Raw genomic sequence first — 22,862 nt, forward strand, 5'->3', positions numbered from 1 at the left:
GATTTGTTCGTGCCCTTACGCTGGGGTGATTCTATCGACTGTGCCCTGGGAATACAGTCCGGTTGAATGTGGGGTTTCTGACGAGCCCCAGTCGCCCCATTCCTGCGCCTGGGCCCCCACCCCGTAGTGCCTCACAGCCTGCGGGATCAGCTTCTTTAACCAAGAGACACAGTTTAGAAGAGAAAGCATGACTTGGTACAAGATGAACGGTAGAGCGGTGAGCCGGGTGATTGCAGTGTCTTTAGATAAAGTTCTCTCTGTAAGAGGACAGTTTTTCCCCCCAGGGTTTATGAACGGTAGGGATGGGGACTGACTGATGCCATTCTTGCAAAAGAATGGTATTTTTATTGTCTGTTATAAGTAATAACTTTGACGAGGCAGCCTGTGTAACAAACAGGGGGGTTGCAGTGTGCTAAATAGCTGCTACTGGTTTATCAACACAGAGCCACAGGTTTCACCACCCGCTCCGATATTGGCCCTGCACGTGATGCCAATGACCCCGTGGATGATCGTCATGCTCCGCCGGGGAAGAGAACTGTTGGGGATCAAATGAAAAAGAATCAGACGGCTGATGATGATGATGAAGATTTGAATGACACCAATTATGATGAGGTGATGAGATTTTCATCATCCTGGAGATGTTTTTCCCCAAGTGGAAGAGGAGCCCCTTGGCTCCCAGCTCTCTTGCTATGAAACCCTGTATTAGCTGATGTTTCAAGGCCAGAATTTCCTGTAGTTCGCTAGCAGTACTTCCTTTTTTTCTTTTTTTTTTTTTTAATTGAGACCTAATTATACATAATGGCATAGTGCTTGCAGATTTTTGTTGTGGCGTTGGTCCACGTATTGTGGTTTAATTATCTATACAGAGCCCTGAGAGTTTTGGGAGAAGATCCATAAATAAAATATTAGTTTAAGTACTTCAGGGGATGTATTTTGTATTCTCCTGCACAAATGAAATCTAAGCTCTTGTGCTTTGACATATATTTGTCTTTATGTGGCCTGTGTAGTCTCTTGTGTTTAAATCCCACTTTGGTTAGTTAAATGTTGTGTTACTCTTTCTGTTTGCTTTCAGTAGTTTTAAAAAAAAAGTGGCTAATGGAAGAAAATGGCCTTTCTATACTGGGATCTCATTTATTGCTTAATAGAAGCAATTTTGAAAGAGAAGCAATTTTGAAGCAGTTTTGCTTTTGAAATGGTGTGGGGGAATAAACACTAGGGGTGATAGAAGAAAGCTGCTTTTATTTAGGGATGTGTTAGTCTGATGCAATGTTGTTAGAAATAGCCTGCTCATGCATTTTCTTTGTTCTGGGTGACTGTTGACTATAGCAGGAACATAACAGGAGCTTTAAACTGAGGATACTGCTTTTCTTTTCTTTTTTTCCCCTCTTTTTTTCTGTGTCTCTCTCTCCAAATTCTTAGTTCAATGGGTATGCCGGGAGCCTGTTCTCAAGCGGTCCCTATGAAAAAGATGATGAGGAAGCAGATGCTATTTATGCAGCTTTGGATAAGAGGATGGATGAACGCAGAAAAGAAAGAAGGTAGGATAAATTACAACACTGGCGTGGAGTGTTTTCCTGTTAGTTTGTGTTTTAGAGTTTTCCTCTACCTCTTCCATTTTCCAGTTCAGATTTTGTCCTTGTCTACTGGGTACGTTTTCAGAAGCGTACACGGTTTTTATTTGTTTGAAATAAAAACTTTGACCCTGTGGCTTCAAGTTTTAAGGATGATGGGTATTTTGCTCTGAGAATTGATGTGGTTGAATTGCTTCGCTGTAGTTAATTAAGGTTCACTGTAGTTCATTAAGATGATGGGGGGAGATGCTGAGTGACTGGTTTTGACACATCACATACTGCACAGCACACTGGAAATTGTTAGAAAAGTCATGTAATGCAGGTGTCTTGTAAACTGGCGAGTGTTACTTAACTCGTTAAACTCACCACCTGGTCTACAGGTAAGAGGATGTTAAAGGCTGAAGTTCACTTGGTTGGAGTTGGTCTATTTTTACAGTATAATACTGTCTTATTTGATGAGACGTCTCTCAAATGTTGATAATCTAAGCTTGGAAAAAATGCTTTTTTTTATGCCTTAGCTCTGATCAAACACGTTTTTCTGTAATATCAACACTTTGTTTAAAGACTTGCTGAGAGTTACTTTGAGCATAACCTCAGTACTCTTTTTCCTAAGGGAACAACGAGAAAAAGAGGAAATAGAAAAATACCGTATGGAACGACCCAAAATTCAGCAGCAGTTCTCAGACTTGAAAGTAAGGAAGAAAATGTCTGAAATGTGACTTTTATCTTTATGACATGTGAGAGGTGGATGTATGTTCTGCATTTCTTTGCTCAGATTTTGTGTGTTAGCAAATAAGTACTTGGTTATTCTCCAGATTAGAATTACTTTCTGTTGGAAAAATAAGTAAACGAATACGAAGCTGGCAGCTGGTGGTGCGGAAGATCTTCTTGCTTTGAAACTCAAGTGCTGCAGTATAATTTTTCAGTCAGTTGCAGTTACAGTTACAGACAGTATAATTGGTAGTGCTGATTTAAATCAAAGTGGTGATGGAATCTGCAGTTAGTGATAAAGCAGTATTGTCTCTACTGACAGCGGCATTCGGAGTTGCCCTCAGTTGATGGAAGTGGGTGTTCATAAGCTACTTTGTAGGGAATGGGAGAACACAGTGATTCTGCCTGTTGAGCGCTTTTCTTGTGGATACAGGTAGTGAAATTCATGCAAATTTTGATACTAGGCTTTGGTTTTGTGCTTTATTGTGACTTCAGTTCTTGAGAAGGTGCTACACTTCTGTCTTTGAGGGACTGGTAACTTGTTGGCATTGGAATAGTAGTTGAGCAGGATCTCCTGACTCTAAATCTTCTTTTAAATAAAAGGTATTGTTTAAGCTATTGTTTAATGATTAGTAATAAACCACTCAATGCTGCAGGCACTGAGATTAATCTGAATATTAGTAGCACTGAATTTAATAACAAAATTGATTTGGAAGCTCAGTCTGGGCTAAAACCAAATTCTAATTAAATGCGTCTAATTCTTTTGTACATTGGATTAGAAAAACACATGACCTTTGACCTTTAAGTGTTTAATTGATCTTTAATTCTTTCAAGAAAAAAAATCTATTAAGGCATTAGAGCAGTTAAAAAGAACAAATTTCTACAGCAAATAATGATGACAACTCCTGTTTGAATAGCGGAAGCTAGCAGAGGTCACAGAAGAAGAGTGGCTGAGTATTCCAGAAGTTGGTGATGCCAGGAACAAGCGTCAGAGGAATCCTCGTTATGAGAAGCTGACGCCTGTACCCGATAGCTTCTTTGCAAAGCATTTACAGTCAGGGGAGAATCACACTTCTGTGGACCCACGCCAAACTGTGAGTATGAAAGCAAACCTGATGAAGGTGTGATCTGTACTTTATAATTAGAGACGAAGGTTAGACTGTGCATTCATTAATGGGATTTAGAAAAAAAGATACTTGACCAAAACACTTGGTGTAGTTTGTGAGTCTGTCAAAGGAATTGCTGGATGTTAAATTCCTGTGCTTGCTGGAGTCTTTCAGTACATACCCATTGCCTTTCAGTACATACTCAAGGATAGACGGGGAAAGATTGGTTCTTGTGTTGAAAATGGAAGAAAGTGTTTCTTTTCCTTTTCCCTGGCTGTAGAATGGTGATTATGAGTTTTGCTGAGCATAACCAACATCCGCTTCTGTTATAATAATATTTTGCAATATTATAATAATATTTGAACAGAAAATGAAGTTCAGTTTCACCTAATGGTTTGCTCAATCCTGGAGCAATTGCGTTAAAAATTATTTGCCTTACAGTCAATTGAAAATTATGTAATTTAGCTTGTTGCTACGTGGCCGCAGGCTACTATGGTCGTACAGTTACAGGAGAAGCTGACTGGTCCTGAACTGGCACCAGATGTCCATGGGACTTCTTTGTCGATATTCTGGTTTAAATATGCTAGGTTTATATGCTTGTGCTCGGATTTTTCACTTTCTTGTACTTATTTCACTGATTTGACTAAACTTGAGTAATTACCTACAGATTTGCAAAACCTGTATAAGAAATGTTTTGTGATTCAGGGAAGCCACTGTTTCAGAAGTACCTATGGGGTTTTGGCATCTCTGTCCTGTAACCAGTGGAGAAGAGAAGATCAGCTAACAGCCTGAATTATTTCTGAAATCTCAGAAGAGATTTTAGGAATGTATTTCTCTCACTCTTGTTTTTAGCAATTTGGTGGATTGAATACTCCGTATCCAGGGGGCTTGAATACTCCATACCCAGGAGGAATGACACCAGGCTTAATGACACCTGGGACAGGTGAATTGGATATGAGGAAGATTGGCCAAGCCAGGAACACTTTGATGGATATGAGGCTAAGCCAGGTGAGGATGTTGGAAGGCAGGATCTGTCACAGGTATATGCGGGGTTGGTGTTATGTTGCTGTTTAAGACCTGGTCGTTAATTCTCTTGGGTGTTAGAAGAAACAGCTCAGCTGTGATGTAATTTTGTACTCCTCCTCCCCAAATCTCATGCCCTCTACACTAATAGAATTTTCTGAGAAATGACAGTTTGCCCCTGGAAGTCTTGGTCATTATGGGAGAACAGATTGCCCTGTTACACCAGAGGTGGACTTCAGGGAAACAGCACTGGTAGTTATATCAAGGGAAGCGTATCTTCTAACCTGTGTGGGGATGCAGGACAAAATGCTGAAAAATACTACTCTTAAATTGTTGTTGACTTCTGTTCTTTTTCATTGATTTTCCCATCTAAATCTGGTTTAAACTAAAGAGATGGGCTTTAGCTGGCAGGGCTGTAAGACCTTTTGGTGACTGAAAGCCAAGCGGCTTGTTTTCTGGATTTTCAGTGGTATTAAATTTTTAACGTTAAAGTTGTGTATTTTAGAAGTGGAAAAAAGCTAATAAGCAAGGCTTTGTGTTTTTCTCTTTCCTTGGTTTTGGTAACAGATGAATGTCTAGTTTTCTTGTATAGCTGCAGTGTCTTTTCCAGTCTTTAGTGTGTGCAGGCAGACTGTGGGGCTATGAATGGTCATTTCAGTAGCGCTGACTTGACTCTCCCAGGTGTCGGACTCTGTGAGTGGCCAGACTGTAGTGGACCCGAAAGGATATTTGACAGACTTGAATTCGATGATTCCCACACATGGAGGAGATATCAAGTAAGTTTAAGAAGGATTAACTGATTTATCCTCTTAGTAATGGCTGTGATCCTGCATATAAATAGAAATCTGTCTGAGCCCGTGGCTTTCAGCTAGCATTTAATTTGTAAAAGATGTTAGGTGAGTTTTTGAGGATTAATTCTTTTAACGTGAGATCTGGTAGAGTCTTTCAACTGATGTATTTAGCATCTGACCTGGATGCATCAATTGTGGGGATTGTTTTTATTCTATCCCTGGACTAACATGCCAGAGTGATGGCAGTGTGTGGCTGCCTGCCAGCCAGGAAATAACCTGTTTAATTGTACCTGTGTACTGCTAATTTAGGCTTGATTGATGACCTCTGAAAACCTCTTTAACCTGAAGTTTGACACCTGTTTCATAAAGAATTGCCATTTAAGTCAAAGTGATATGTGCAAATGTTGATGCTAATACTTGACTTAAATCAATGCTTGTGCTTATCAGCTTCCAACTGCAAATACCCAGCTGTAATTCTTAAAATCTTACTTAAATACTTAACCGGTTTTCACTGTGATCTCACTGTGTTAGTGTATATTTGTAAGCTTGTTTTGGTAGTATGTAATTTGTGTCACCAGTATGGAAACATCTGAGGTCACAGTTACTGTGCGGCTGTGTGTGGCTGTGAAGAACTGACTGTAAAGCACTTACTGACACGGAAGAATTGTTTGCTAGTGTGCTGAAAATTTTCCTGCCTGTCTTTCCTCCTCCTTTAGTGATATCAAGAAAGCCCGTTTGCTCCTGAAATCTGTACGAGAGACCAATCCTCATCATCCACCAGCCTGGATAGCATCAGCCCGACTGGAGGAGGTCACTGGCAAACTCCAAGTTGCTCGAAACCTCATCATGAAAGGAACGGAGATGTGCCCCAAGGTCAGAATTGCTTTGCTTCCCAGCTGATCCTTGCAGGACAGTAAGGAAAGGTTGTGGTTACGAGCAGCATCACCTCTCTGTTAAGCTTGTATCAGGCTATATCTGATACAGCTTCACTATCTGCAGTATTAAAAGAACACATAGTTAGCTCTAATTTTAAATTCTTGTTTTGATGTAAAGGGAGATTGTTTCTTTTTCCTGACAGAGTGAAGATGTTTGGTTGGAAGCTGCTCGGCTTCAGCCTGGGGATACAGCCAAGGCTGTTGTGGCCCAAGCTGTCCGCCACCTTCCACAGTCTGTCCGAATCTATATAAGAGCAGCAGAGCTGGAGACAGATATCCGTGCAAAGAAACGCGTCCTTAGGAAAGGTGAGAGCTTCTTCAGGGTCAGGGAACAAAGTCTGAGTCTCCCTCTGTTTGTATTGCATTGTAAGTTGTTCAAGATGTGTCCATAAGTTTAAGTGCTTTTTTTTGCATCCTTGGTGAAAATACAGTTAATAATGTGTGCCTTAATGGTGGGACTTGCTGCTGTTGATTCCAAGAGTAGAGTTGTTAAAGTATTTGTAAAATATCTTGCAGCGGGAAGCTGCTGTTACTGAGCAATTGCAAAATGACATTTCACTTACCAAAAGCACTTCCAACTTGATCCAAGTTAGATAGGTAGATGAAAGCAATTAAAAAATGATGCTCTAAAGAGAAAAGGGTGTTTTAACTGTCACCTTGTGATACATTTTGGAAAAGATACTGGACTTTGTGTTTGAGTTCCAACTTGTTTGTAACCTGTTAGAGACCACAGTGATTCCTGGAGGAGTAGCTTTCGAGGCCTTGGGGTTCTTGTATCGTTGAGCCTTGTGGGCCTTGGGCTTTGCTTTGCAAGTTCTGTGTTCTTGACAAACAGCTTTTCTCTGTGGTGCTTACCTAGAACCTTACATCTTCTGTGTATTGCATGTGGAGGTTTTCCTCTTTTGTGGAATTAGTTTTTTCCAAACAATGATCTCTTTAACAGTAGTTTGTTGTGTTGTCCTGAACCCAGGTCTTCCTCGCAGGTTCGTAGTATTAATTCTTTGATAACTTTAAGTTATTGTGCCTGTATCAGCAGAGATTAGATCCTTCATGACTATTGGATTGTATCAATTATATCTCCTGACTTTAATCTAGACAGGGAAAAGGGTCTGGATTTAATACATTTACTAAATCATTGTGAAGCAGTCTACAGTATTGAATGGCTTGGCTTCAAAGGAAGTAAATTGCCTCCTACCTCTTACTATTGCGTGTAAAATTGCACATGTCTGAAATGACCTCTTACTGCACATGGACGAAAGGCACTTAAAGTTTCCTGGACTTGAAGTTGTAAGAACCATATCTGAATGGATATTAGCTATTCAGTAGCTTTTTTTATTTTCATTGGCTAAGCAGTGCCACGTGCTGTGAAGTGTCGCTTCTGTGTCCTTCTCAAGAACAATAATAGACACTGAACAGAAAAACACTTTTACGTGAGCAGAAATAGATTTCTGAGTCTAGCTTGGGTAGGAGAGCATCTTGTGTGAAAGCAGTGACTTACGCATTGAGTACTGAGTTTTGCTTTAAGCGTTGTACTTGCGAAGAGAAAAACATCTTGCTTCAGTTTTTGGAACCACGCACTTAATCTCTGATACAAAGCTGTTAGTGGAATGGAACATGATTTATGATTCTGTTTCCAGTTTTTGCCTGTTAACAGCTTCACAGTGCTCCTCTGCTACCTAGGGAACATCAGTAATGTGATGCTTGGAGCTGTTTGTGTATACAGCCTTAAAATAAGTGGCAGTTTATTTCTCCTAAAATAAAAAAGACTGACTGCCAGGTAATGTCACTGAAATGCGATCTTGCGTAATGTGTTTCTCTCGTTTGTTGGCTCTGTGCATTCCTACCACCCAGCAGAACCTCTGGAGTTTTTAAAGCCCCTCTCTGACTGGAGAGCCAGCAAGCTGAGTGTTTAAAATGCATCTTGAGGTGTAAAAATCGAATGCTCTATCTATGAAAACATGTTCTGTCCCGCTGAGTGATGCTTTCAGCTCTTGCAGGCGGATATTATTCACTTAAATTCTTCAGAAAAATCTCCTGCTGCTGCAGACTCGAGGAGAAATGGTTAACGTCCGAATCCTCAGTGCACACTACTTGTAAATGCTCTGTGTATTTCTGTAGAGCTGGGGTGTGCTCTGAAGTTGAGGCTCAGCAGTGTGCCTCTGCCTTTGCCGGAATGTTTAAAGGAACAGCCTTGCCTAGAAGCCTAGCTAGTTTCAGAGTAGGTTTAGATGCCTCTTCCCACCCGTTTCTGTGGTCCTGCAATAATGCTTGCTTTGTTGAAGAAGGATGTGCTCAGTCCTCTGTTACTATAGCACGTTTGTGTATGATAACCATGGAAGCAATGAAACTACTACTGCAATGCAGCTAATACTAGTGATACATGGAGTAAGATGTAGTGACAAAAGGCTAAAAAAAACCCCCCTTTAGTTTTTTAATGTCACTTTAAGATACAAGGTTATGAAGAGGCAGACTGAGAAAAGTTGTTGTTTAGACTTTAATGTTTCAGACAGCACGTGTAGGACAGTCTGCAGAGAATGCAGTTTCTATCAGCAGTAGCTAACTCTTGGACAAGATTAAGGAAGCCTCAAAGACTCTTAATTAGTTGGAGCCCATATTGGGTTGCTGAAAGAACACTTTGGATTCAGTGGCTGAGGGTGTTAGTGTCAGTGATAGCTTTAAGCTTTTATGCATCCTCCTGTTCTATTTTTGCATAGCGGGCCAATAACTTTTTGGGATGGTAAATTGGGATCCATTAAGCTGTCAGGAGATGTCTACAGGAAAACTAAATTGTGAAGGGACAGTTTCAACATCTAAGGAACAAGGTTGTGTTATTAGTTAGTATTGAAGATGCTTCTTTTTTATAAAGGGAGACCCAGCATGATTAGGCTACCCAATTTTGAAGATCCTACATATGCTCATTTGCTGAGACTGGAGGCTTTGTTCAGCTAGGTGTTTTACTGAAGAGGATGCAATTACAGCTTGTACAGGGGAAAAAGCCCTTGGCTCTCCAAAACCTGTTTCCAATTAAAATTATTAAGTAAGTTTTTTATTTTCTGATTTTAAGTTCTCATTGTTGAAGCAAAAGCTAATATAAGTACAGTTCCCTCCCTTCTCTCTCTCAGGAAGTTTCATCTGTAATAGGACAAAGCCTTTAATATGTCATCTTTAAAAAATACAGTTCTCTTTGGTAAACTATTTTGTCATGATTGACATAATTGTTTTGCCTCTCTAGCCCTTGAGCATGTTCCAAATTCGGTGCGTTTGTGGAAAGCAGCTGTGGAGTTAGAAGAACCTGAGGATGCCAGGATCATGCTGAGTCGGGCTGTGGAGTGCTGTCCGACTAGTGTTGAAGTAAGTTTAAAAAAAGTAAAATAAAGCAATCCCCAACACACCCCTTTAGGATGGCAGTAGAACTTTGAAAACAAAAGCTAGCGTGAGTGCAGTGTGAGTTTTCTACCACGCACTTTATGCCACAATGAGAAGGATGTGATGAGTAGTGGACTGTGCTTTTTTCTCCAGAATTAATTGTCTGGTGGTCATTATATGCCTCATTTTCCTGTGTAATTGTTACGTTAGTCATGCCAGCGTACTGCTGTGCCTGCTGTACCCAATTAGCCATGTTCGCGTTCATCTTTAGTGCCTCGACAATTGTGAAAACAAGCATACATATAGACCTGGGAATCTAAACCAAAGTTGCTCGTTTCTGAAACGCTGAACCAGACTGTTATATTCAGCTGTTTGAAAGGTGATGTGAACAGAAAATACGAGTGCAGCAGTCCAGCAAACGGAGATGGTATCTTGAGATGATTAGGATTGAGCTTTAAGGACAGTAGTAGACTCTGTTTCTACTATTTCTCCACTGGTATTCTGCAGCCTGCTTATACTACTTGAGGACAATTGCCAAGCAGTAGCAAACAGCGTAAAGCTGCTTATCTCTTTGGGCCGACACTGCTGTACAGCGGCGTTGTCATCTCCTTGTTCTAATCTAAAATACATCTTTTGTTGCTCCGCAGCTGTGGCTTGCGCTGGCAAGGCTGGAGACGTATGAGAATGCTCGTAAAGTCCTTAACAAAGCCCGTGAGAATATTCCAACGGATCGTCACATCTGGATTACTGCTGCCAAATTGGAGGAAGCCAATGGAAACACCCAGATGGTGGAGAAAATCATTGACAGAGCCATCACATCTCTTAGGGCTAACGGTGTGGAAATCAACAGAGAGCAATGGATACAGGTATTTGCTTGGTCTTGGTTAGAGACCCAGATGAACTCTCCCAAGTTCTGTTTTGAAGGCTATTGGTGTAAGATGCTGTAGGATAGAGTAATTGTGCACTAGGCTTATCAGTGGAGATCCCCATGAAGATACAAGAGGTGAGACTAAAAAGCTGAGGAGAGCCAGGGCCATAGTTAGGTGATACACTGGGGTAACATTGCGTGTGTTGAGCTGAGTAGTGTCTGGTTTACTTCTGTCTTGGAAGAAACCAGCTTCAAGTTGAAGCGGGTGCTGCCTTAAGTAGGACAGAAGCTTTAAGCCTCCACTGAAGGATTTATGTATTTTTTGCATATGCCTCTTCTGGCTTAAAAGGTATCTGTTTGCCAAAGAAGTCTTTGTCAGATAGTGGTGTAAGAAGTAAGTACAAATATTGTATATGCAGCAGGCAGGAAATATTCTGTTAGTCCTTTATTGGCTTGTAGTCCTGAGGCTGTGTAAAGTAGTCACAGCTGACATGTGGAACTGTGTTGTACAGTGATGTGTACAAAACGCAACCTCTGTGGAGATTCATCCCAGGTCATCGTATTTTTGATATTCTGTACTGAAAAAGTAGAAGAAGTTGTAGGGGTTTCTGGTATTTGGTCACATTCAAAAGCTGTGGTGCTTGAGTATCTTGAGTTAGTAAGGCACTATAAAAACTATTGCCATCTAAATGCCTTGATGTTCAGGTTAAAAGAACCCCTTTCCTCCTGAATATGTACTGTGCTTTGTTTAAGCGTAAGTCTTTAAACCAGTTTACTACTAAAATCACTTACAGTGGGTCAAGGCAGCAAAATGTTCTTGGCACACTGCTTAATAGTATTGATAATGAACAAAGTATTTAATATTAAGTGGATATCCTTGTTAACATCTAAAAGAATTAAAACTTTCTTTACAGCAGTAAAACAATTAAAGGTTAATTTCAACTTCTGTTTGAAAAAACAACACCACAGCCTCTGCATCATTGTGTTCTCGAGTTCCTTTTCAGTACTAGAACTGTTCCATTTCTGTTATCTGATCAGAGGCCTTTTTAACAAGTTTAAGCAAGACACGCTTGGCTTTCCGAAAGCTTTGTGTGTCAGAAAACTCTACTTTTCCATATATGCTCTGGTGAGAGAGCCTTTGCACCTTTAACTTAACACCGATTGAGGGTGTATTCATTTAAATTCAGTTATTGCTTAGCCCTTATTGAGACTTAGGAATCAACCCAAAGCTAAGAAGGTCAGTAGCTTTGTTACAATTCTTCCTTCTCAAATTCTTTCAGTTTTTTATTGGCCGGGTCCCTGCTTGGCCCAGCCCAGGGCAGGTCAGTGGAGCTGTAAGAGGAGACTTTTCAGGCTGGAAAGGTCATGCATTGTCACACTTACTCCTTTTCAGTGGATGCAGTTGACATGCTCTGTTTCTTAACCAACTTCTGATTGATTCTGTATACATCTATAGCACCTTCTTCGTGGGTGTAGGCTCACCAGTTAGTCTCAAGATATGTTTGAGTAATAAGATATTTTTAATGTGGCAGTGACCCACAATGTTTCTGTGTTTGCACATGAGGAGTTGCTGTTGCAGAATCTAACTTCTTGTGCTGATTTGTGAAAATGAGCACAGCTCTACTCTTGTTTCTAGGATGCTGAGGAATGTGATAAAGCTGGAAGTGTGGCCACATGCCAGGCAATCATGCGAGCTGTGATTGGGATTGGGATTGAGGAAGAAGATCGGAAACATACCTGGATGGAAGACGCAGACAGTGTATGTCCAGCTGTGGTGCTGGTTTTTGTTTTATTTTGTTTTTTTATTTTAATTGGGGGAAATTGAACTGGATCCTCGGAAAGGACATTTCTTTAATCAGTGAAAGTGGATGTGATTACCACAACACCTGCCTGCATTTAGCCAGTCTGCTTCTCAGGAGGTTATTGTATTATAGAGCTTTTTTCAGATTTGAGTTTTTACTAAGCAAAAAGTTGTTATTGTGATAGATTGTTTGCTGGCTTTGGTGTGGATTTTTTTTTTGTGTGTGTGACATCAACGGAGATTGAGGGTCTGGTTAAAGGAACTGGAAGTTGAGTTTCAAGGCGTAAACATTGTAGCTCAAGAGTTAATGTAAGACTGGACAGGGGAGTAGGTAAAAGTTTTACCAGGCTTTCTTTGCTTTAGGGGAGTAGTTTGAACATGCACTAAAAAATAAATTATATTTCAGCGTGAGAAATGTCCACTTCACTGGCCTTGAATTTGGCTTACAGCAGTAGGGGGGCATATGCTGTGGTGCTTATAGTTTTGCCTGTAAAAACCAAATGAAGTGCAAACACGAGAGTGTTTATAATGCCTTGCTAATTTTTCAAGCTGGCCTGTGTCCGTCAGTCCTGCCGAAAGGCCAGTGATACTTGTGCTTTGATAGAAGGACGCTTGAAAATTTCCTCCCCACTTCCTTTTTAAAAGCTGATAGTAACTATTCTGTTATATATAATGCCCCAATTCATGTATTACTCTGAGTTATTGAGTTCTGTGTTGAATTATGCATGTGTCATTCCTTCTTGCACTTGATTTCAGTGCAGCCCTAAACTGACTTAGTTCTGATCTGTTTTTCCTTAGTGTGTTGCTCATAATGCTCTGGAGTGTGCCCGAGCAATTTATGCTTACGCCTTGCAAGTTTTCCCGAGCAAGAAGAGTGTGTGGCTGCGAGCAGCGTACTTTGAAAAGAACCACGGAACGAGGTATGTGCGCTGCATAATCCTTGGGTGGAGGGGTTCATCCTTGTTACAGGCTGGTAGATTGGGGAGGAAGAAAAGCTACAAGATGAGCCCTGGAGTGTTGTGTTGCACGTGCAGAGTTAGTTCAGCTGGTGGAAGCTCACTGACATTGTTTTTTGCAGGTCTGACCTTCTTTGTTATGGTTGTGGTCAGAACTTCTTTGGTTTTTATGAAGTCATAAAAAGTTCTTTTGCAATAGGGATTACTTGGTAAAAATAGCTATGAATAGGCAAGGTAGGGACAGTCATCTTTGAGAAGGCATTTCTAGAAAAAATTTGGAATACAAATCACCTAGAAATACAGCATGTGTTTAATTTAATTTTCATAGATAAACTACTTCATCGCTGAAGTCGTCCAAGCATCTCTGGCATTTTCTGATTAAACATACTGTGCATGTGTATCACATTCTCTAAGATTGGTGTTATACTGTCGCAGTTCAGGCCTCTTATTTTGAAGTTTATTCATAAAGCTTTGCACATCTGAAACTTTCTGCCCAAAGTTTAAAATAAAGCAAACAATCTATGCAGTAGACCACTAACACACGTGGAATCACCCTTATTAAAGCCAACAAGGCTATAGTGTGGAAGTGACTGCAGATGCTGAGTTCTGCCTCATTCAAGCTTTTTTTTTTTTTGGAACAAGTATGTCTTGCTTTTGATGTTGTTCTCCCATGTTTCCCAGTGGTGGCTGGCTTTTAAGCCCTTTGTTCTACCTGAAAAGTATATTTTCCAGAGGAGAAAACAAAAAAAATCAGTAAGATCAAGCCAGCTTCATCTAATAATTCTGAAGAACTTCCGGTCTCAGTTTCTACTGAGGTTTGTTAAGAAGAATGGCGCTTTCCAAGACAAATGAGCTGTTTGTGTGCAGGGTCTTTCCGCAGAGACTATCAAACAAAGGTGTCTGAACAATGAGCCGTTTGTGGAGTGCTGATTTCAGAACCCTTGTGAAAAAAGACCCCACCCTTTCCTTGTTATGAAACAACTTATCAAGGTTTACAACGTTGGACTTTGCAACAATATTTATAACATGGAGTGATAGTGGAAATGGTGTGTGAGAGCTCGCCTTTGGCAGTATTTTGAGTGATTGTAACTTGCTCTTTCTTGTCTCAGAGAATCCTTGGAGGCTCTTTTGCAGAGAGCTGTTGCTCACTGTCCCAAAGCCGAAGTGCTCTGGCTCATGGGAGCCAAATCGAAGTGGCTGGCAGGAGATGTGCCAGCAGCCAGAAGCATTTTGGCCCTGGCTTTCCAGGTGGGTATGTTAGACTTGTGTGGTGGTGTTAAGTATGACTGGTAAAGAATACAGAGTAGGCTTTTTCTGTCAACACCTGATTTCTGCTGCCTTCCAAAATGATGGGGGCTTCCGCTGTTCTTTGTTTTATGTGGCAAAATGTTCTCCTGTAAAATAGCCGCAAGCTGGAAGCAAGAGCGTATTCCTACTCTTTTAGTAGTACCACACCAGGTTCTGAGTTCACAAACCATTAATTTTACTACTATGGCTCCCACCAACCCCAGTCATGGATCAGAATCCCCTTGTGTTGGGTCATCTGTCTCCTCAGTAAAAAGGGTAGTGGTCTGCCCTAATTAATGAGGTTACTGCATTATTTTGGCTTGGACCAAATCCATTAATCCACAGCAAAATGAAGGGAATTGACTGCTGGATGCTGAAAGAAAGATGGGCAGGGCGATACAGTTCTAACACTGGGAAGGAGGCTTAAAAGCTAAGTGATAGCAAAACCAAATGACAGGTCCTGAGATGGAAGGTAAAAGATACTTACTTCCTAAATTTGTTCTTGGTGCTTTTTGTTACCATCCTGAAGACTCTCTGACATGGTTGCCACTGAAATGACTTTTATTGGAGGAGTGTTCACAGACCTCAGTGGGGAATTCAAGCTTTGGTTTTTTTGCTCAGAGATAATAAAATGAGGGTCTCGTGGCAGACCCTATGATCTTTTTGGTATTTAAACTGGAAGTTCAGAAGATCAAGCATTAATGCTTTTCAACAATTGAGAAGCATCCAACTTCTAAACTGGCATATATCTTTGTGTTGCGCATCTGTTTTGGAGAATTTCTATAAACTTCAAAGGTCAAAGAAGATTGGGAGGAGCTTGAACTGAAAAAAATCCTAGTGTGGATTGACAAAGCTCTGATTTCAATTTTAATCTGGATCAAACGAAGGATTAAATCTGCTGTTGATTCACTGTATGCATTTGTCTGTCATTTTATGTTCTTGCAGGCCAACCCCAACAGCGAGGAGATCTGGCTGGCTGCCGTGAAGCTCGAGTCAGAAAACAATGAATATGAAAGAGCAAGGAGGCTGCTGGCAAAAGCTCGCAGCAGTGCCCCCACGGCAAGGGTAAGGATGTGTGAAGGGTGGAGAGGCCGAGACCTCTCTCGGCCACGGGGGAGTTGAGGCGGAAGGAGGAGTTCCTTCAATTCTGCGGCCTTAGTGATTGACCAGATGGCTCCCTGCCATTGCCTTTTGCAGGCATGTGGCAGCTTTGCTGCAGCGCTTCTGCAGCGAATTGCGACACAAAATCACGGCATGATGGGAAAAAAAGCCTAGGATCAAGTGAAGGGTTTCAGTTTTTTTTACACAAATGGCAAAAGTCAGGAAATTCCCAGTTTACAGCTGTTTGTATAATGTTCATGTTGCATAAAAGCATGTCTTGGAAAAAAGAGAGAGAAAATACTTTCACAGAGGACTCATTTATGCTTGTTGTGCTAAAGACAGCTCTGGTCGAGTTTGTTGTTTAAAGTTACCTCTGGTATGATAAATTTTGTCGATTTTCAGCTGTTCGTACAGAATCATTTTAACTTGTTCAAGTAAAAGAAAAATGAGTTTGGTTTCCCCCCTGCCTCCCACCGCCCCCAAATTTGTGCTTCATCCTAGACCCTGCTGTCCTTTTCCTCTTTTGTTAGTCAGGGAGCTTCTCTCCAGCTGGCAGCTGGGGCTGCAGCTCTGGTCTCAGACTTGATGCCTCTCTTGCGAAGTCATAGTGGGGGGGGGTTTGGGAATGTGGAGGATGGGAATCAAAGAGTACTGTAACAGCCTTCGGTCTATAATGTATTTCTCACAGCTGTAACTTCCATGCGTAGCTAAAAAAAAGGCATTTGGGGGCAGAAAAGTATATATAGCAGTTTGTAATTAGCAGGATAACAGTTGCAACGTGAAGCCATAAGTAAGAATAGTCCTGGTAGCTTGGATCTAAGGAGATCAGATTGTGTTGATCGAGCAGGCTCAAATTTGTTAATTGCTTGTGCTCTTACAGCTATGCTCTTTGTACAAATATACAAATGTCAACTTTATGCCAATAGGTGAGATATAGATTGATCATGCTGTTCCAATTCCTTTAATATTTGCATTTACCTTTCTTATTGTTATCTGTTCCCACTATTATTTAACCCTGGTATTTATTTTTTTTACTTTAAACTGTAGCTAGTCAATAACATTCTAATGAACGTATGAAAGTGGGAACCCACTGCATTGGCGGAGTAATGGTTTTTCAATGGCTGTAAGTGATAAACAGCTCTGGTTCCTTCTCAGGTCTTCATGAAGTCTGTCAAGTTAGAGTGGGTGCTTGGGAACATTGCTGCAGCCCAGGAGCTTTGTGAGGAAGCCCTGAAGCACTATGAGGACTTCCCCAAACTGTGGATGATGAAGGGACAAATTGAAGAACAAAAGGAGCTGGTAGAGAAAGCACGTGAGGCTTATAATCAAGGGGTAAGATGTATGTTATTGCAAGTTTGCTTTGTGCTTCTGGTGTGGAGAGATATCTGTCTTTGAATCAAAATGGAGAGGGCTCTGTCCCAGACTAACCAAAGAGATGATTTCTGTTCTCTCTGTCATTGGTTAAAACAATAACAAACCAAAAAAAATTAGGACCTTGAAATAAGCAGCAAGAATTTCTCTTACCCAGTATCCACATGCAAAATTCACTTTCTTGCTTGAGAGAGTTTGCTGTGTGCTTGACTCCTCACTGGTAGGAATTGCACAATAATTCTCTAAGACCTGTAAAGACTAAAAGCAGAACTCTTAAAAGAAAAGCCTCTTAACGAGCCCTTAGATACACACAGTAAAAGGAGGTGGCCTACAGAGCACTCGTGCCTCTTAAATGGTAATCGGTGTCCTTGGGTATGAATGCTTCTGAAACTCATGAAAGTCAGCCATGAAAGTAATGTGGAAGCAGGTTTCTGCCAGTGTCGATATCCCAATGACTTCCCGGGCTTCAAAGGCAGTCTGTTTCCTGCACTCTCTGTTGCTCTGGTTTATGTATAAGAGCCCTACATTTCCAGACGGAGCACAAATTGTAGATGTATTATTAAGGGAGGTGTATTCTTTCTCTTGGTGTTGGGATAGCTCAGTCATAGTTGATGTACCCGACTATTTTGGATATAGGAGAAACTTGATTTCTGTGCTGTTCTGTGCTGTAAGGCTAACTAGGAGAAATTTGAGCGACGTAATCAACTTTGTCTCTCTTGTTCCAAACTCTCCAGGAGGATGTAGGGAGGGAAGTTCTTTTCTATAGGGGTTATAGGATCCACCCCCCGCCCCCCAAAATCTATGTATTACCATACTTTTTTTTTTCCTTTTTAAAATAGTTGAAAAAGTGCCCCCATTCCATACCCCTGTGGCTTTTGCTGTCCAGGCTGGAGGAGAAAGTTGGGCAGTTGACTAGAGCAAGAGCCATTTTGGAAAAGTCTCGTCTAAAGAATCCAAAGAATCCAGATCTCTGGTGAGTTGTGTGGAGATGAACTGAATTTGGGCTACAAAGCCAATGCATTCTTCAGGCCAGCTATTTTATGCCTTCTCAACCATTTGAGCCTAGAACTTAGGACCATGCCCATCCTAGAGTTTCTTCTGGACTAACAACTTTTTCTGAATACCAGAAATGCTTTGGAGATCCTGGCTAGTATGTAGCTACTCTAAGGAGCTGAGGACTCGTTATTTCTTTACTGATAGTTGTAGCACACAGAGCATGAAAACCCAGGGATCTTTCATTTCTGTTATAGTCCTTTTTTCAGATTGTTTTTGATCTAGGCCATTATAGAATAAAAGTCATGTTTATTTTTAGACAAAGAGGAATGGGAGGATGTCAGTCACCTACACGTATTCAGAATATGGGCAGATGTTTTCAATTTCCAGTGACCTTCATGTGACTTGCTGTTTGTTTCTGCATAGTGAATATGTTGTCATAAATATCATCACTGAGTCTCTTCCTTACCAGGTTAGAGTCTGTGCGATTAGAGTACAGAGCTGGGTTAAAGAATATTGCAAATACTCTGATGGCCAAGGCATTGCAAGAATGCCCCAATTCAGGTGAGCTGGATCTCATTTCTATCTTAAACATGGTTGCTTTGCCCAGTTGATAAAGGCACATATTTTTCCAAGATGTCCTTTCTGGTCAGGTCTCAAAATACTATGTTTCGGAGAGGTGTCAGTCATCCTTCTGCAAATGAAATATTGAGGATCTTTGTGAATAATCCCAGTTGCTTTGTGCTGTCTTGCACCAGAGAGGTCACGGGTTGGTGTTCATTCCATTTTGCTGCAGTATCCAGTATATTATTGGGTCTGTGGTCCACAGTTTGTTCCCAGGTTTCCTGGGAAAAGCATCCTGGATATGGGTGGCTTTCCTCTGAAGCTGGTAGAAGTCTGCCAAGGTTTAAAATTGAAGAAAGACTCTCGAGTGTTTGTAGTTAGGAAGTTCAGTGGAAAAAGAATGTTTTTTTTCCCTGTCTCACTGGAGTACAGCTGGCTATAGAAGAAATCCCGTTGTTGGCTTGCGTGCACTGGTTGCACTACTAACTGTGTGCTTATTAACTTGTGCTGGCAGCAAATTTCGGTCGCAGTCATGATTAGGGGATCATGTACCATAAATGTTTAGTCCTGAGTTTTGATTATTCTAACTCATTTAAGAAAAGGCTAATAGGTCATGTAATGTAAGTCAATTTGTTCTAACCAGCAGAGGAAACATTTGCCTCTTGGGATGGGAGGAGAAAGTGCATAATGCTTCCCTATTTTTTGGCAGAATTGAGGGAAGACTTAATTATTTAAACATGTTGACATCTTTGGAGAGAAGATGTCACATAACTACAAAATGTAGTAGTCTACTGCAGGGCAAGCCTTTTTAGCTTGCCTTCAGGCTAGGTTTTGAAAGGTATTTAATTGGCGGCTGCTTAAGTCCCAGTAATATAATTGGGAATTAAGTGACTTATGACATGATAAACTCATTGCAAGCTGCTCACCATGCGAGTGGGTCAACAAAGCAATACCACCCAAGTCCCACTTTGTTTTGTGAATGACCTAATGCTTAATGAGTGTTTGCCACCACAGGCTTTTTTACAGAATCTGCCTGTTGCTATGGAAATGGGCAGCAAGATCTCAGTTTTTATTTAAATAAAATCGCTTCCAACTCTATCTTAAAACTCTACAAACCAGAATAAAAGCCTGCAGGAATTAGCTCGTAGACACCTACAGTCATATAAACCAGAGACTTGCGTCCATCGATTGCTGAATTGATTCCCGGCTGATATAGGCAGGCTGCACAAAGAATAAAATTGAAATATAATGGTGTTTGTGTCCTCAGCAGGCCTGAAAATAGAGGCCTGAAAAATGTGGCTTGACTGTATACATAAAGAGCAAGAAGAGTTGAGTTCTGCTCCAGTCTGTCAGTGCAGTCACCAAAGCTTGTGTATGTTCCCGTGGTGCAGTTTATGGGAAGTGAGAGCACTTTGATAGAGTCCTGGCAGACACGAGCTTTCAGGCTTTGCTCTGAAGTGATCAGCAGGTATGGTTGGCTGACATGAGAAACTGAAGATTTCATGCTCCTCTGAGCATATTTCCTTTCTTGCTTTTGGCAGTGAAAGAAACTAGGGATTAAACCTGGCTTTCCTGGACCTACTCTGTCCTTCATCATATGTGTGGACAGCCAGCATCAATAAGACTGTGGTGCTCTTTGGCACTCTTGAAACTGCTTCCAAATGATGTACTTTGCACCTTCTGGGACTTGTTTTGCCACTGCAGTTTCCCATTCAGACAAATGGATATCTTTCACTTTTGAAATGCTGATTTGCCCTCCCCTGTTCCACTGCTTGCAACGTCTCATCTGAAGGCATGAGCTCTGGGTTAGTGCACACCAGCGTAGGGAGCGCTGAAGCTGCAGCAGGGTTATGGTACAGGGACGTTCAGAACTGAAGGTCCAGTGCGGTGCATGTGGTAGCTAAAAATTCAGAGTACTGAATGCAGAAAGAATGATCTGGGATGAGGTTGGGGCATGGATAACCACCAGGGTGGTGCAGTAGTGCTGCTTGTGTTAGAGAGCACTGGCCTGATGACAAGATGGGGAGGGTTAATCTCAGAAATAACGCTAAACAATCTTCCTACTTGACTTGATTAAGGAATCCTGTGGTCAGAAGCAATCTTCCTTGAAGCGCGACCGCAACGAAAGACCAAGAGTGTGGATGCTCTCAAGAAGTGTGAACATGACCCACATGTCCTGTTGGCTGTGGCCAAGTGAGTTCCTGCGCTTGATGTAGTAAAAATACCCGTTTCTGTGTGTGGCTGCATCCATGATGAAACATTGCGCTCAAGCACGACCATGTGATTCTGGCTGCAGCAGCTCTAACAAGCCCCAAAGCAAGTAACAGCTCTCAAGCTGTCTCCTAGTAACTGTACAAATCTCTCCCTTGATTCAAAGCAGGGGATGTCAACCTGCCCTCAAGCTGTTCTGGTAGGTCTGGGACTGCGGCACAGACAACAATACATTCACAGAGAGTCCTTTTCCAGTGCTGGGTATTGGCACTCTGAAAATTGCTATTTTTGTGTCCCTTGGAAGGGATTTCAGTGTGCTTTCAGGTGAACTAGGCTTAATTAAGTTTTTTAGGATATATTTTAAGTATTTGTGGAAATACAGACAATTTTTGCTGCTTACTTTTCAATTTTTATGTGGCTGTCTGTGTGTTCTTCATCTTTTCTCTCTATCCTAGATTCTGTCAGATTTTTTTTTTAATCCTGAGCTAGGTTCTGTGCTATTGTAGTCTTCTCCCCTCCTGAATTTCTGCTATGTCAGTTTTCTTCAGTTGTGGCCTTTCCTGGAATGCAAACTACCAGTCATACTGTAGTTTGCTTCTCTGAAATGGGAAGATAATCTACTAGGACGTGTCTTCCTAGACTTCCTAGACTGAGTTGTGAGGCTTCCAGTGATGAAAAACCACTATTAGAATTGATTCACGCCGTATCCTTTCTGATCTGACGCGCGAACGGCTCTACAGCAGTCGTGATTGGAACAAACTTACTTTTCTTCCTTTGTGAATACCAGAAGAGGTTAATGCAGGAAGCATTTTGCCCTAACAGTTGCCCAATTCTTTCACAACTCTTTTTTATAAGCCAAAGAAAACTGTAGGATACACTCCAGTGACTGCAACGCTGGGTTCTGCCAGATAATGACAGCTGACTTGCTCAGCTTTAGCAGCAAGTGAGAAAAATGTTAACTGTTGCTTTATGGAAACTGCTTCCAGGCCCCTTCTGGTGCAACCTCAGACAGTTTAGCAGCTAATCCCAACACAAACAGCTTCCACCTCCCATCACGACTTGCATGTAGGTACAGTAATACCATAGTGTCACACATCTGTGAAAAACTTTTGTTAAATGTGTTGCTGAAAATGGCCACTACCTGCAGGTGTTGAGCCTCTGCTATCGCTGTTCGTGCTCTTTTAAATCACAGTTTATTTAACACGGAACAATCAAGAGTATTACAGGGCTTAAAAACAATCACATAAGCTGTATAATTTTATGACTGGCTAAGCTCTTTATGAGGGATGGCTGGCTGATTTGATAAAGACCTTACTAGCTCAAATGAACTCCTTAATGCAAAGGAGTGAAACGAAGACACTATTGACTCAGCTGTAGAGAAATTTAAGAATTCACGAGTACCTTTATGAAATGGCAGCGGTTGGGCTGGGTGCCAGGCTGGGATTTGAGCGCGGAAGCTTACGTGCTCGCCTTTCCTCGTAAAGTGAAGCTGACAAGATAAGTCTGCCCCACTAGAGCGTGCTTCGTGGATGTGAATGTGTGACCGCACACAGCCATGGCTCCAGGAACGTGCATGCAATTTCAGCTTATAGAAGTTATTTAATTGTTAGATGCTAAAATTGACTTGAAATACTAAGAAATCAGAGGAGAGGAAATAGATGTAGGCATATGATCCTGTCTCTTTCTACACCAAATCTGGAACAGCAAAATTAAGCAATTGTTAGCAAAGATTTGGCTCAGAGAGTAATACTTCCCTTCTCAGGAGTGTCTGTCTCTTCCTGGGGTTAACTTAACCTGCTTCACTACGGGGAGAGTGAAGAGGAAGCGGTGGATGTTCTTTTCGGTCCTCTTGTACCTCTTCCCTTCCCAGGGGAAGGACAGTCAGCAGATGCCTTCAAAATCTGCTGTTTCCTTCTTGGGAGAGCAAAGAATTGAAATACCTGTAGAGCCTTTAAGTTGGAGTGCTTGCGGATTGGCACGTTCCTCTAAAGAGGCTATTTGTCGACTCACTTTTGCTTTTCTCAACAGGCTGTTCTGGAGTGAGCGTAAAATAACCAAGGCCAGAGAATGGTTCCACCGAACAGTGAAGATAGACTCTGACCTGGGGGATGCCTGGGCTTTCTTTTACAAATTTGAGCTCCAGCATGGCACAGAGGTGAGCATGTGCCTGGGAACAGGGAGCTGGGGAAGGCAGCAGGAATGCGTGG

The 22,862-nt window shown here is 41.5% G+C and overlaps 1 protein-coding gene across 1 annotated transcript in view; it reads left to right on the forward strand.

The window, feature by feature from the left end:
• Positions 1–443: 443 nt before the first annotated feature.
• PRPF6 (pre-mRNA processing factor 6) overlaps positions 444–22,862 on the forward strand; it is a gene marked incomplete at its 5' end in the record, with an annotated part of 23,550 nt that continues 1,131 nt past the window's right edge. Inside the window, 19 exons of the mRNA XM_009577588.1 lie at positions 444–612; positions 1,420–1,538; positions 2,185–2,263; positions 3,200–3,376; positions 4,241–4,396; positions 5,093–5,187; positions 5,919–6,075; positions 6,281–6,443; positions 9,370–9,488; positions 10,151–10,369; positions 12,008–12,130; positions 12,971–13,092; positions 14,238–14,376; positions 15,361–15,480; positions 16,672–16,848; positions 17,727–17,860; positions 18,353–18,444; positions 20,523–20,637; positions 22,684–22,810. Coding sequence (XP_009575883.1) covers positions 444–612; positions 1,420–1,538; positions 2,185–2,263; positions 3,200–3,376; positions 4,241–4,396; positions 5,093–5,187; positions 5,919–6,075; positions 6,281–6,443; positions 9,370–9,488; positions 10,151–10,369; positions 12,008–12,130; positions 12,971–13,092; positions 14,238–14,376; positions 15,361–15,480; positions 16,672–16,848; positions 17,727–17,860; positions 18,353–18,444; positions 20,523–20,637; positions 22,684–22,810 — 2,602 coding nt within the window. The remainder of the gene's footprint in view (positions 613–1,419; positions 1,539–2,184; positions 2,264–3,199; positions 3,377–4,240; positions 4,397–5,092; positions 5,188–5,918; positions 6,076–6,280; positions 6,444–9,369; positions 9,489–10,150; positions 10,370–12,007; positions 12,131–12,970; positions 13,093–14,237; positions 14,377–15,360; positions 15,481–16,671; positions 16,849–17,726; positions 17,861–18,352; positions 18,445–20,522; positions 20,638–22,683; positions 22,811–22,862) is intronic.

The sequence above is a fragment of the Fulmarus glacialis genome, unplaced genomic scaffold (genome assembly GCF_000690835.1).
Source record: "Fulmarus glacialis isolate BGI_N327 unplaced genomic scaffold, ASM69083v1 scaffold26715, whole genome shotgun sequence".
NCBI classification, from domain to species: domain Eukaryota; kingdom Metazoa; phylum Chordata; class Aves; order Procellariiformes; family Procellariidae; genus Fulmarus; species Fulmarus glacialis.